Consider the following 13,921-nt stretch of genomic DNA (forward strand, 5'->3'; position numbering starts at 1 on the left):
TACGATTGGCCGCCCCGTAGAAAACTAAATTATGAATTAGTACACAGATTTAAAACTCATTAGGAACGAAAATCCAATACATACTCTTCGTCGTACTTATCAGTTGGGTACGTATGAGCAATAAAGAGAAGGGCTTTCAGTTCATATGTAGGCAGACAGGAAGTGACGATCAAATCTTGTTTGATCACGTCTCTTGATTTGTGATTGAGCTCAAAGTCATGGTTCGACCACCGGAATCGATTATGAATAATTGACTTCGACGTAGCTTTAATAGCTGGGTTCCTGTTTTGGTTGAGAAGCTTGTTCAAGATCGAATCCAACTTTTGGATATCTGGGACGTGAGCGGGGTATGAGAAAACAGGTTCCTCAATCTTACTCCCATCCTCAGACAAAAGCTTGGAGAAGTGACAACCCCGGTAGAGGAGATCGCCATGTATACCTCTCTTAGGCAAGCATGTCATCAGACGTAGCAGCTCTTTGCCAGCGTCCTCACAAGCTGGACAGCCTCGCGTATGACGTAGTAACGAACCAGTACTTTGGTAAGAGTTACTACAATAGCACCAATGTTGTCCCGACTGAATTGAGGGGCTAGAAGTTTGCATGTTGTCGGATGTGGAAAACGATGTACGACCAAAGGGTTAATGTTGAATAAGCGGGGTGAAGTAAGAAAGAGCCGCATACGTGGCAGATCATGCACGGGCCTCGGAAAGCGACTCGAATCACGTGCAATGACCGAATTGAAAATTGGATAGAGTAAGGAATTTGTGCTACCTATAGAGGGTAGTTTACAGCCTAGTGTGATGGCAGCCCTGCAGCTATGCCTCTTGACTGCCATTGCAACTGTCTACAACCACTTGAGCGACCGAATTCCCAGCTTTGGTTACTTATATCCTTTTGGAACATACCCTAGTGGTGTAGTGATCCGCCAGCGCCGTGACATTTATTACTAGAAAGAACCAGCCTTAAGGTTAGAAATAACCATTTGGCTTAGTGACCAAGTGGTTAATCAGGTAGTTCTTTATTTGCATTTGCGCTGGTGATCTTGTTCGATTCCTCCTCGTGACTACCTTTTTGAATTCTAATCCTGAAACCACCTCGACTCGCGGCCCTGCTACCGGAAGACGAACCCTTCGAATGTTGTCCCTTGGGTTTTCTATAGCAATGAACGTTTTCGCTTTGCAATAGCCTTTCAGTGCACAATGAGTACTCACTAAATTCCCTTGTTAGATACTTATACTAAATATAATCAATATCAAAGCAATCTAAGAAAGCGCTGGTTAAATCTCGAGATGTGCGGTGAAAGCGATCGGTTCCGCTGGACGCCGGCTGTCAGACTAGGATGTTGATCTCTAAAAGCGATGTGATGTGTCGTGCAGTAAATTGGATAATAGAGCTAGCTTCATTATTGGGATTGTCTGAGTAAGAACCCTCATCAGACTCCATGTTGAAAATAAGCTTGTATTACCGTATAATAGGCCCTCAAGAGGAGGAGGGTTGCTATAGTAACGACTATACTAATAGAATATTACGAGAAATAGAGAGCACCAGTATTATACTGTAAGCCATCGAGGAGCATAGTAACAAGTAGATATACATTTTATTAAATGCTTTAAATTGTTGCAAAAGTGGCCAATTTTCGATATTTTGTGATTTATAGTCGTGTTGTTACATGTGTATGAATGAATTTTTCGACTACGTTCTACCAATACTAGATAATAAGTCATGCCCGCGACGGCGACTGAGCATAGGTACATAAGTGCGGGAAAAAAGCTTCTTAGGTCAGGTGCTCGCGTGGCTGTGGGCTGGAAAAACCCTAATCCTTTCTATATGTTCCAATTTTTATTCCAGGCCTCCTGACCCCAGGAGACCAAGCGCCTCTGCGAATGGCAGTGGCTCTGTTACATGTGTAGAAAGTGGCTGCATTATAGGAGTGGCCAGAAGTAGGGTCATAACTAGTAGCGGTTCTTTCGGTTTATAGGAGTATGTTAGTAAGTCCCAGCTATAGCATTTATAGCATCGATGGCTCTACTCGTACCCTGGCCTGCCCACTAATCTTCTATACCTCTAAACCTTCCGCCTACTCTTCTCTCCCCTATAGCATTATCAATCCACCACATCTATCAATCTGCTGCTGTTTTTGTTGTTAGTGATCTTCCACAATGTCATGTTCTACATAAGACAAAGATGCCAAGGATGAATGTAACAGGGCACAAACGACAGCTTGTGGGCAGGGAAGACAGCTTTGATGTACAATGGTTAAACGCTTTAAGTTAGAGCTTTGAATGTAGCTCTGATATGACTACTGACAGACTATCGACGTCCACGGTATCTTTGACGTTAAGTCTCCGACACTGAACTTCGACTCGACGTGTCACACGCCACTCTCGACCGAGTACAACGATTACCGGAACACCAATAAGGTCCGCATCCTTAAGCTTCCAAGGCAAGGATTTTTGGCGATCATCAAGAATGATGTCTAGCCGCTCATCCTGGTCCCCGGAGCCGTCAAGAATACGCTTGTAAACCTCTACAGCATCGTTGTAGTGGTCTTCAGCAAATACGACAACACAGGTGTATGGGGCAATGGCAACAGGCCAGTTCAGGCCTTTATCATCGGCTAGGTGTTCAGCCACGGCGCCCATGACACGTGAAATTCCGATTCCGTGGCATCCCATTTGCATGCTCACTGTCTTAGAAGTCCCGCTACCCCCCGGCGACGTTTTGGCCTCGTTCGGACTGGGTGGCGGCAAAGATATTTTTGCGTTCAACGGCTCCGAATACCGAGTGCCCAAGTGAAACGTGTGGCCCAGCTCCATCGCCTTCTGAACATTCAAAGTTCCAGAGGAGCACTGTGGGCAGTCATCCCCCGTCCGGATTCGGAGGAAGTTCAAAGCTTTCCCACCGCTAGTGGAAGATCCGTGAGACTGAACATCCACTCTGGATGCTCCTGTTTTGACAGCGTCTGGCCACATGGAGAGTGATGTGCCTTCCAAGGTGTCCGAGAACGACGGCGGAAGTCTGCTGTCGAAAAGGTTCACCAGTCGTTTTGCTGTGACGTCCGGACCTTCTGTCGCCGCTGCCCACAGTTCCGTGGCGTCCGAGACTCCAGCATCAAGGTCTGGTACAAGAGATTTGACGGCATAGATGTTGATATCAGTGGTTGTGTACTGGCGCACTTCCCCGGTGCCCGCCCTGCTTGTTCTCGTTGGATACCAGACGTTCACGAGTGTAGATCGGTCTTTGGTAATAGCCCGCCAAACTCCGACATGATCAGCTTGACAGGTCTCATGTGCAACCCTGGTAGTGGCTATTTCCTCGTTGATAGTATAGTCACAGCTTCCACATGTGATGACACTGTCCTCACCGAAGGGCGAGGGCAAGTGATATTCATGGCTCAGGTCGCCGCCCATATCACCAGAACTAGCCTTTGCCGCTAAGACTGGGAGCTTCATGTCGTTGAATATGCGAGAATAAGCTCCCCGGACTTTCTCGTACGTGTCCAGCGCGGACCTCAAATCGGTGTCAAAGGTGTAAAGGTCCTTCATGGTAAACTCACGCCCACGCAGAAGTCCGTGACGTGGGCGCAACTCATCTCGAAACTTGCGGGTGATCTGGTAGAGTCGGAGCGGTAGATCCTTATACGACCTTACGGTCTGCGCGACCAGATTGGTGATCTCTTCCTCATGAGTGGGAGACAACAGGTAGGCACCGCCTTTACGATCCAGGAATCGGAAAAGCTACCATGGCATTCGGTTAGCCCAACCAAAGGCCTCTAAAGGCTGACGAACCGAGCAGAGAGTATGGAGAACGCACCTCAGGTGCGATATTTTGAAGTCGCCCGCTGCGCTCCCACAGAGCTTCGCTCGAAATGGAAGACAACGAGACCCTAGAAGCCGCTGTTGGTTGAAGGTGGGTATGAGTAGCTTGGTCAAGAAAGCAACGGGAGAGCACTAACCTAGCGACTCCTCCATGTGCTTCGCGACCAGTCGCTCCACCTTGTCCTGCACCCTTTTCCCTAGAGGCAGCATGTGGAAGATACCTGCGTGAGACTGACGAAGGAAGCCAGCGCGAATGAGCTTTGAATGGGCATCTTCAACACCGGGGACGGCAAAGCCTCCGCTTGGAATCCAAACTCTCGAAAGGCGGGGGATGGAACGCGGCAGCATCGTTTTCACAGATCTGGCTGGCACATTAGATGATGACTCGGTGATACGGCTGAATGGACAGGTGAATACTTTTACACTGGTACGGATATATATTTTGGTGGTCTGTCTTTCGTTTACACGGGCAGCATTGCGACGTCGCGTCGCGTCCCGCTGGTTGATGAAAAAGGCAGTGGATCGGTACTTTTGCGCACTCACTCCCTCCAGTCTGCTCAAGGCTTTAAGTCTGCCGGTGATCAAAATGGTAAAAGTCGTTTGGTGTCCTGAGACGATAACTTCAAACCCAGCGGTACATGGGCGAAAGCGGCTCGAGCGGCTACCCAAAGGTACATACCTAGGTAAACAGAGGTACCTATGTTTCCCACCGGATGGCCACTGCTTTCTTTTTTTACCTTTTTTTTCTTTATACAGCGTCGCCGGCGCGCGCCGGGTTCTGACCCGCAACAGCGGATCTTTTGCCGAGCAATTGGCGGTGGTGCTAGAGTTCAAGAAGTCCAGAGGTACCTCAGGTTCAGTGGTGTAGGTAGTACCTCAACACCGATAAGTACTAGGTTTCCAGCTGCTCACCTCGGGCTAGTAGTGCCCGGTGAGCGGGATCCGTTGAGGCGGCTCAGGGTGCGCCGGTCGCGGTTGCAGGTTCCTCTGGAGGCCTTGTACAACTAGGTACCTCCACCCGCCCCACCTGCCCTGCCCCTGCAAGGTGCACGAGGGATCCGCTAGCGTGCATGATCCAAACACTTTTTTTTTTTTCGCCCTCTTCGTAGACGGCCTTTTGAATTACAAGCCAACCTCGAGACAACTTGCGCCGGCCCACTTTCCATTATTTTTTTCGCCAAAAACGAATTCAGGAGATATGGGCTCATTCAAGGGACCGAGACAAAGAAAAAGGAAAGGCACGGGGCCGGCTTTCGACGAAGCAGCACTCGCTCAACTCACCGAAAAGCTCGACAAGACTCTCGCCGGCGCCGACACTGATCAACAGCCGTCACCGAAGCGCAAGAGACCGAACACCACAGCCGATGATCGAGATACAAAGAGACGCCAGAAAACTGTAGTGGACACGAAAGAAGGGCAACAGGACCGTTCCAGGAAAGACCAGTCCAACAATACAACAAAGGAGGTTCTGCTGGAGGAAATTTTGGCATTGGGCGGAGACGAGGATGATCTTGAGCTTGTCGCCAATATCGATTCCGACAACGAAGATGGACCCGGCACGAAATCTGCTTCGGCGCCCGAGAAGTCTCTGGATAAGTCATTCCAGGATGAGTTAGCAAAGTTCGCCTTGAGCCTCGGCTTCCAGAACATACCCCGCGAAGATGACCTCGAAAGTGTCTCGTCTGAAGGCCCCGTTGACGAGGAACAAGACGATGACGACGAGGAGGAGGAGATTGAACAGAGCAAACAAGACGACAGCCAGGGTCAGGAGCAACCTCAAGCAACCCCTGCCATGGTAAAAAGTGAGAGTACAACAACCGTTCAAGACGCCCCACGCGGGAAGCAAGGCAAGAACAAGCTGGTTAGTTTGACGTTCCCGCTGTTGCAGACTTACCTGGAGGTATGCTAACTTGACTAGGTTTTCGAGCCCAGGCCTGACTGGCATGGCCTCAACCTTGAGGGCCTACCTGCTTTCACACCGTCTGCCGACGTCAGGCAATATGCTTCAGCAATCGCCAGCCTCAAAGCTTACGCGGAGGCCCTGTTGAAGGAGGACGCGGCAAAATACAGTGCCCTCCAGGCCTCCAGCTCCACTCAGAAGTTCATGTCAACGATCATGTCTTCCGGCACTTTGTCCGACAAGGTATCTGCCTTAACCTTGTCGATACAAGAGTCTCCCCTTCACAACCAGAAGGCTTTTGAAAACCTGATCGGGTTGGCCGGCAAAAAAAGCCGTAGCCAGGCACTCGCTGCCCTGGGCGCTCTCGTCGATCTGCTGGGCAATGGCTCAGTTCTTCCAAGTAATCGCCGTCTTCGTGCGTTCAACATGCAACCCGCGTTGCTGGCCGCTTTACAGGATCAAGCTGTGCTGCGTTGGGTTCAGGGCCAGAAGCTTCCTGCCAACCTCACTGACTCTCACTTGATGATGTGGGCATATGAAGACTGGCTCAAATCAGCGTATTTTCGCATTATCCAGCTCCTCGAAATCTGGTCGGCTGATCAGATTGAGCACTCGAGAATGCGTGCGCTGGAATTCGTTTTCACTTTGCTCCGGGACAAGCCGGAACAAGAGGCCAATCTGTTGCGACTTCTTGTTAACAAACTCGGTGATCGCGAACGGAAAATTGCATCTCGAGCGTCATACCTCCTCTTGCAGTTGCTGAACGTTCATCCTGCGATGAAAAGTGTTGTGATCAGCACGGTAGAGCAAGAGGTTTTGCTCAAGCCAGGCCAGAGCTTGCGCACCAGATACTATGCCATCATCACCTTGAATCAAACCATCTTGAGCACTAAGGAGCCCGCTATCGCAAACACACTACTCCGAATTTACTTCGAAGCCTTCCTTTCCTTGCTCAAGACCGGCTCGTTGGGAAACCTGGAAGCGCTCAGTCCCGAGGAAAAGTTAGGCGGCAGCAACAGGAAAGCCAAGAAGGGCAAGCACAACCACACCGAGACCACTGCCAACGAGCAGGATACGACACAAAAACTTGTTTCTGCACTGCTTACTGGCGTCAATCGTGCGGTACCCTTCACTACCGCCGACGACGAGACCATGGAAAAACACCTCGATACCTTGTTTCGAATTACCCACTCATCGAACTTCAACACCAGCGTGCAAGCACTTATGCTCATCCAACAGCTCGCTGTGACGAAACATCTTGCTGTTGACCGATTCTATCGGACATTGTACGAATCACTGCTGGATCCCAGGCTCGTCACGTCATCGAAGCAAGCACTGTACATGAACCTACTCTTCCGTGCCTTGAAGAATGATGCCGACGTCCGGAGAGTGAAGGCTTTTGTCAAGAGATTGGTTCAGGTGCTCAACCTGCACCAGCCGTCCTTTGCATGCGGAGTGTTATATTTGATTTCTGAGTTGGGGAACACGTTTCCTGACCTTCAATCGTTGCTCACTGTGCCCGAGGACAACGAAGATGACGTGGAGGCGTACAAAGATGTCAATGACGATGCGGCTTTGCCTGAAGATGCGCCAAGTTCCCGTCGTGCCGCCGGCTATGATGGACGAAAGAGAAACCCCGAGCATAGCAATGCGCACAGAAGCTGCTTGTGGGAGTTGGTAAGTGGCTATCAGAACTCTGAATCCATGCGAAACCAGTTTACTAACAGAAAAACACCAGACTCCCCTCCTGTCTCACTTCCATCCATCCGTTCAGGTATATGCCAGTAATCTTCTTGCCCGTCAAAAGGGCCTGCCGAAGCCGGACCTGGCGAATCATAGCCTCATGCATTTCCTGGACAAGTTCGTCTACCGCAATCCCAAGGTTACCGAAACCAAGCGCGGAAGCTCGATCATGCAGCCGGTCCTCGCTACCGGTGGCGCATCCCAAACTGTCGTTTCCAGCAAAGATGGCGCCAAGAAGCAGCCTTCTGTCAACACGGCCTCATTCTGGAATCTCAAGCCAGAACAGGTTTCCGCCGAAGATGTTTTCTTCCACGAGTACTTTGCGCGTATTGGCAAGCCTGGGGACATGGCAAAGGGCAAGAAGGCGTCCAAGGAGAAGAGTGGTCCGGACGGCGAAGAGGAAGAGGAAGAAGCCGAAGACGAGATCTGGGAAGCATTGGTCAATTCTCGACCCGAGGTGGAGGGCGACTTGGACGAAGACGAATCTGACCTCGGGATGGATGGCTATGATGACTCGGACGAGGAGATGGACACTGGCGACCTTGATATGGGTGACGCTCGTAACGACTCTGAGGGATCTGACGATGATATGCCATTTGAAGGCATCTTTGATGATTCGGATGACTCGGAGGAAGAGGCAGCGGCGGATGAGAGCGCTAGTGAGGAGGATGCTTCGGCCTCGAAGAAGAAGGGCAGACTGAGCAGGAAGGAGATGAGGGGTCTGCCAACATTTGCCTCGGCGGATGATTACGCTGAGATGCTGGCTGGCGAGGATGGCCTAGCTGACGACTAGTTGGGAGAAGTGTTTCGATTCTGGTTTGAATAACTAGTTACCCTGTTCAGCTACATGCCCAATCAAGACTGTCGTTCGTCTTATTGTTTGAAAAGGCAAGGAGTCAAAGCAGTGACCACACTGACTGGAGTAACCATGGTGTTTTGATGCTTGCTGGAGATGGGGTACTTTGCTAATACGGCACGGATGCACTGTAAATTATACGGGCCTACTTGTAGACTTCAGCATGTTCAGACGAATTTCACATGGACTTCAATTGGCGTTGTTTACAAACAATCTGACCGGCCAACCACCGTCCCCCCCGGGACAGATGTGACGAGGAGTTGGAGGTGGAGAAGTGGAGATCATTAGCCAGGGTTATGTATCGGGTTTGAGGCGTGGAGAGGCTGTGGGTCCGTCGGCATTGTGCCGGACAGTACCCGGGGGCCGGACGTCTCAAGATTCAAGCCAAGACGGCGATAATGACCGGTAACGTGATAAAAGCGAACTAGGTAGTCAGGGTGAATTTCCTTTCCTTCCAACGTGTAAATACTTTGGCCCTAACCCAACGCTGTCAAGATATTGACTTATTCGCACCTACTTTCACTTCTACACGAGCCGTTGCAGGGCAGTCAAGCGCTCGCATTGTAGCCACTGCTGCCGCTTTCGTCCCATCTTATTCCATCTAGTACCACGACTCGACCCATCCGCAGTCGGCGAATTTGGGGCAACCTGAACCGGAGCTGCGCAAAGGTGGGTCCCGTTGTTCCGTCGCTCCGCTGCACGCACGTATCGTGAACTCGATTCCTGACTCTTTTCAGGGTCGTTTTGTGGGTACGGTTACGGGTTGAAGAGTGCCTGACAGACCATATCGGTACGCGTTGGCGACATCTGTCGCAGCACAGTATCATCGGGTACTTGACGCTGCTATATCCTAGGTATAAGACAGGCCGCTGATCTGGAACAAAAGGGCCCCAAACGGCAGCAACATGTCCTCTCGGCTTGCATTCCGGTTCACACGCCGCCGTCCTGCTCAGTTTTCACTCTCGGTCCCGGCTGGCATATTCCGCATCACGACACCTTGCCGGCTGTCTTCGTCTGCCAGTCACTTCAGTGAGCCGCCCATTTCCCCCCTTGGCCCGTCATGCCTCTGCTCTAGCGGCCTTGCTGACTTCACGGCCGGCACTTTGCCGCCTTAGACCCGGCCACTCCCCCCACACCGCCGGTTAAGCCTTTCTTCGTCCGGGCGATTCTGTCTACCCTCCGCTTTTCCTTCGGTGCTCTGTTTCTCACAACACTCGGTTTTGTAATCGCGGCCGCGCCTGCCTACGATACCATGGTTGCCATCACTTCGCCGCCCAGCGACGCCGAAACCGTCTCTCTGTTTGTCCCCCAGGATGACGACGCCCAGGCCAAGGAGGATTTCATCAACTCGCATCCCCTCACCCTCACCCTAAGGGCCAACCCCGACTACATCGAGTCACGCCCACACATGAAGATTCCCGAGGCATGGCGAAAACGCAATCTGACGGGTGGCGTCCTCATGGGCCCAGGAAAGGTAGTGGTCCCGCCCTTCAGCTTCTCTGAGCAGACGGGAAAGGACTTTGTGCAGATATCCCACGTTGGTACTGATCTATGCGGTCACATGGGCGTCATTCATGGTGGTTTTCTGGCTACGATGCTCGATGAAGGACTGGCCAGATGTTGTTTCCCCGTGTTGCCTTTCAACGTCGGCATGACGGCCAAGTTGGACATTAACTACAAGGCTCCCGCCATGGCCGACCAGTACCTCGTCTTACGGGCCACTACCGTCAAGGTCGAAGGGCGAAAGGCTTGGGTGGAAGGCCACATCGAGACACTCCCGTCCAAGGAAGGAGAGGAGCCGACCGTGCTGGTGACAGCAAGCGCCCTCTATATCTCCCCCAAGCAAGCAGCGGTACGTTGAAACCTCTCCACGGCAGGTCTGGGGTCTGTAAAGCTAATTCTCCAATGAGCAGACAATGGCAAAGGTGTATCCCGTCAAATAGTAGCCCATAGGGGACACTGTGCCTGCAGCCTGCCTTATGGCTCCTAGAGGAACATCTGGCCCGCTGGGGCTATGGGACGTACAGGTATCAAGGGGCGGGAAGTACGCAGTCGAGTGAGTGCTCTGATCGGGCTTGGTGGCCCCGGACAACGGTGGAGTTCCGGTATTACTGCATAGACAAGGTGGGTGGAATAGATACACTAGAGTAGGCGCACTTGGATTTTTGGCCTATATACAAGCTTTGTAGCAATTCATACTATCCTATAGAGCGAATTCTCAAAAGACAAACGGGATGAAGAAGTGGATGTAACGTCGTGTGGTAGGTAGGTTGTCAAGTACGATAGTAAAGGTACCCAGGTACTGCGGTACTTGGCACTGTCGGGCCCACTTCTGTCACAGAGAGAGCGATTGCGCAATTGCTGAACCAAGTAGGCGGGACAATACATACCCATCGGCTTTTACACCGGACCAAAACTAAGTGGTAACAACATCAGTAAAAGAGTCATTCGCATCTTTTTCTCCTCCCCCTCTTTATCGCCTATCTTTGCCTGTTCTCTTACAAGCGTCAAAAACCTAAACCTCATTACAACTAAAGATCACAGTTGCCGTGAACAGTCAACAATGGCTACGTGAGTCCAGTTCCTCTCCCGTGCATTTATCCACATTTTGCCAGAATTGCGGGGCTTCCGGGCCAGGTTGACAGACAGACTGACTGGGACATATACAGCAACATCACCTGGCATCCTTCGCTTTCGCGACATGAACGCAACCAGCTGCGTGGCCAGCGTGGTTTCACCATCTGGTTCACAGGCTTGTCGGCGTCGGGAAAGTCGACGGTGGCAACCGCCCTTGAGCAGCATCTCTTGCACATTGGCCTGGCCGCCTACCGGTTGGATGGCGACAATGTGCGTTTCGGGCTGAACAAGGATCTTGGTTTCTCGGAGAAGGACCGCAATGAGAACATTCGGCGCATCGCAGAGGTACGTCCAACCCCAAGCTTTAACCCTTTTGTCTTCAAATTGTTTGCGGCTCTCGTGCTTACTCCCTTGGAAAATTTCCCCTTTCAGGTAGCCAAGCTTTTTGCCGACTCTTCCACGATTGCTCTCACCTCGTTCATTTCACCTTATCGCGCCGACCGCCAGATCGCGCGTGACCTCCACGCAAATTCGACACAGGCTGGAGACGACCCGCTTCCCTTCATCGAGGTATTCGTTGACGTTCCTCTTGCCGAGGCCGAGAAGAGAGATCCCAAGGGGCTGTACAAGAAGGCCCGCGCTGGAGAGATCAAGGACTTCACGGGCATCTCGGCGCCTTACGAGGCACCCGAATCGCCTGAAATCACCATCAGGACAGACCTTCTGAGCGTGGAGGAGTGCGTCAAGAAGATTGTAGATTATCTGGCCGAGGCCGGTCTCATCAGCGAAACTAAGGAGACGAGATAAGGCTGAACTGGGAAGAGGATACAAGCACCCCATACCTGGGGACCCAAGATCAAGTGTGCGTGAAAGCTGAAGTCATTAACCGAAACCACGAGCGCATGTGTTGTCCTTGTCAGGCACTTTCAAGGGGAGAACACCTATCTAGTAGTGCCTATTGTCGACAACGTATAAGACACATGGTCCGTGAGAGTCACGCCCAGGGGCGCGTATCTGGCCATCCACCGCCGCCATTGCTGTCGCCGCCTCCGCGTGGCTCTGAAATATAACCCAACCGTTTAAGGAAATTCGAATTCATAATACACATAAGCCGTGTACTCATTGCCATCACCCGCGGAATAACCCGCGGCGGCCATTTCCGACGCTAAAGAGGCATCGTCTTTGGTAACTCGCCCTCGTTTGTCTCTCCCGAAGGCATTTCCACCGAGGTACGAGTATGCCTTGTCCAAAGCCGTTTTGACCTTGTTGGCCTGCTTGGGGGTGGTCTGCCACAGTGTCAGCGTAAGTTGCAGTATCGTCATCCTCGTCGAAGCCATACCTTGACAAGAGCACACACAAACTCCAGCGGCAAACCGTATCGCAGCACCGTCTCGACAAAAACACGTAAAGTCAAGACGTGTGCCCACACCATGACGCTCTCACTCCAACCTGACCTTCCCATGTGCAAAGCTTCGCCCCAGACTTTCTTTTCTTCCCTGGCCATGCGCTCAAGCTCGCGCTGTTCTTCCTCCTTCCCACCTTGGACGTGCTTGTATTGGCGGGGAGTCCACTTTTGTTCGCGACATTTGTGCAAAAAATCGGCACTGGTTTTCTTGAAGGTGGTAACGGCAAATAGGGTGAACTCGTCATCTTGGGCTATCTGGAGAGCCGACCTGGGTACAACCATATCGGCGATGGTTTCGTAGCTCCGAAGGAACTCTTTGCGTGCGCTCGACGGAACCACAATTAGGTGTGTTTCAAGATATTCAGAGTCTTGAATAAGGACGTCGGGCTGAACTATGGGCGTAAGGGACTTGGTTGCGAGGTTGCCGCTGAAGAGCAGTCAGTGCCTAGCGGAGTAACCGAGAAACGGGAAACAATTAGTGACTTACGTCTGCTTCCTCTGCAATGCAGCTAAATTCGTCTTAACGGTATTATACTGGTTGAACTTGGCCTTGACGTCGTTATCGATGTTTTGAATCTCTTTCTGCAGGTTCTCGATCAACTCGCCCAAGGGCTTTTCGGCTCGGTAGCGAACCTTGTTCCACTGGAAGGAGCAAAGATAGCTATCTGTGGGCTCTGGGCGCTGTTAGCATGGTCGGCGTAACAATGGCGCCGTGGGTCCCGCGGGGAAGAAATGCTCACTATCGTTCACCATCTTCTGCTGCGATATCTTGTCTTCATCCCCGTCGAGAATGCCTGCCAGAGAATCGGCCACTTTGGATACTACTGCCTCACAGGCGGCGTTGAGCTTTGTCAGGTCATCGGCATGCTGCACCAAGGCATCAAGTGTACCGATCTTGAAGGAAGGTATGGAAAACTTGAGTATCTCTCCATTGTCCTGGCCAATGGTGGAGCTGAGCACGGAGAGGGGCTCGTCGTCGAAGATGCGGACAGGAAGAGAGACGAGGGAGTAGCGAGTTGGCGGTGCCATCGTGGGCGGCTCCTCGGGCACCGAAAGTGATGCTTATGTGCAAGCCTACCACAGTACCGGGAGAGATTCGCTGTCGTGATGGTGAAGCTGGACTGTATATGCGCAACTCTCGGCTGCGATGGTGAAGGAGCTGCGTTGACAAGGAGATGGTGGAACTTGTAAGCAGACTGTCTATGAAGAGATGAAGGGAATGGCCAAGGAGGCATGCGGCGGCGGCAAGCGATGAGAAAAGGTGGCTAGGTGGATAGGACTGTTATTGACAATGATGGGTGATAGATCCAATGTCTTGATGGATGATATTTGGGAGGTTCAGAGTGGGGAGCTGCCGAGCTGGCTTCTCTTGTGGCCTACGTAGGAGGGGACGGGAGGAGGTGATGCCGATGAGTGATCGCACGCGCGGGAGCTAGGTACCTCTAAATCCGGTACCAAAAGACAGGCAGGTAACTTAAGCTCGGTCCTACCTAAACACGAGCTAAGAGATAACCTGATAACTCAGACCGAACCTACCGCTAGATGGTACAGCACTGCAGGCATGAATTACGTATGCGCTTCTAGGCACGAGGTGTGGCAGGGTGTGCACCAGTGGTACACAT

General features: G+C 51.7%; 5 protein-coding genes across 5 annotated transcripts; 3 read left to right on the top strand and 2 right to left on the bottom strand.

Moving 5' to 3' along the window:
* Nucleotides 1-2,233: 2,233 nt before the first annotated feature.
* Nucleotides 2,234-4,435, bottom strand: SMAC4_08454 (uncharacterized protein). The gene is made up of 4 exons (XM_003346880.2): nucleotides 4,236-4,435; nucleotides 3,956-4,179; nucleotides 3,814-3,896; nucleotides 2,234-3,737 (listed from the first exon to the last, which is right to left on the bottom strand). The coding sequence occupies exons 2-4, from the start codon at nucleotides 4,164-4,166 to the stop codon at nucleotides 2,271-2,273; spliced, it is 1,761 nt and encodes a 586-aa protein (XP_003346928.2). The 5' UTR covers nucleotides 4,167-4,179; nucleotides 4,236-4,435; the 3' UTR covers nucleotides 2,234-2,270.
* A 536-nt stretch (nucleotides 4,436-4,971) lies between these two features.
* On the top strand, nucleotides 4,972-8,354 carry SMAC4_08455 (uncharacterized protein). The gene is made up of 3 exons (XM_066090798.1): nucleotides 4,972-5,679; nucleotides 5,737-7,395; nucleotides 7,457-8,354. The coding sequence occupies exons 1-3, from the start codon at nucleotides 5,017-5,019 to the stop codon at nucleotides 8,252-8,254; spliced, it is 3,120 nt and encodes a 1,039-aa protein (XP_065945651.1). The 5' UTR covers nucleotides 4,972-5,016; the 3' UTR covers nucleotides 8,255-8,354.
* Nucleotides 8,355-8,708: 354 nt separating this feature from the next.
* SMAC4_12880 (uncharacterized protein) lies at nucleotides 8,709-10,512 on the top strand. Its single transcript, XM_066091129.1, has 6 exons — nucleotides 8,709-8,754; nucleotides 8,813-8,986; nucleotides 9,055-9,107; nucleotides 9,204-9,346; nucleotides 9,433-10,169; nucleotides 10,231-10,512. Exons 4-6 carry the CDS (start codon nucleotides 9,223-9,225, stop codon nucleotides 10,258-10,260), a joined length of 891 nt encoding a protein of 296 aa, XP_065945652.1. The 5' UTR covers nucleotides 8,709-8,754; nucleotides 8,813-8,986; nucleotides 9,055-9,107; nucleotides 9,204-9,222; the 3' UTR covers nucleotides 10,261-10,512.
* Nucleotides 10,513-10,748: 236 nt separating this feature from the next.
* SMAC4_08456 (uncharacterized protein) lies at nucleotides 10,749-11,743 on the top strand. Its single transcript, XM_003346882.2, has 3 exons — nucleotides 10,749-10,888; nucleotides 10,987-11,239; nucleotides 11,327-11,743. Exons 1-3 carry the CDS (start codon nucleotides 10,881-10,883, stop codon nucleotides 11,699-11,701), a joined length of 636 nt encoding a protein of 211 aa, XP_003346930.2. The 5' UTR covers nucleotides 10,749-10,880; the 3' UTR covers nucleotides 11,702-11,743.
* An 89-nt stretch (nucleotides 11,744-11,832) lies between these two features.
* On the bottom strand, nucleotides 11,833-13,908 carry SMAC4_08457 (uncharacterized protein). The gene is made up of 4 exons (XM_066090799.1): nucleotides 13,040-13,908; nucleotides 12,787-12,973; nucleotides 12,234-12,726; nucleotides 11,833-12,180 (listed from the first exon to the last, which is right to left on the bottom strand). The coding sequence occupies exons 1-4, from the start codon at nucleotides 13,326-13,328 to the stop codon at nucleotides 11,974-11,976; spliced, it is 1,176 nt and encodes a 391-aa protein (XP_065945653.1). The 5' UTR covers nucleotides 13,329-13,908; the 3' UTR covers nucleotides 11,833-11,973.
* Nucleotides 13,909-13,921: the final 13 nt, after the last annotated feature.

This window comes from Sordaria macrospora, chromosome 1 (assembly GCF_033870435.1).
Source record: "Sordaria macrospora chromosome 1, complete sequence".
Taxonomy (NCBI): domain Eukaryota; kingdom Fungi; phylum Ascomycota; class Sordariomycetes; order Sordariales; family Sordariaceae; genus Sordaria; species Sordaria macrospora.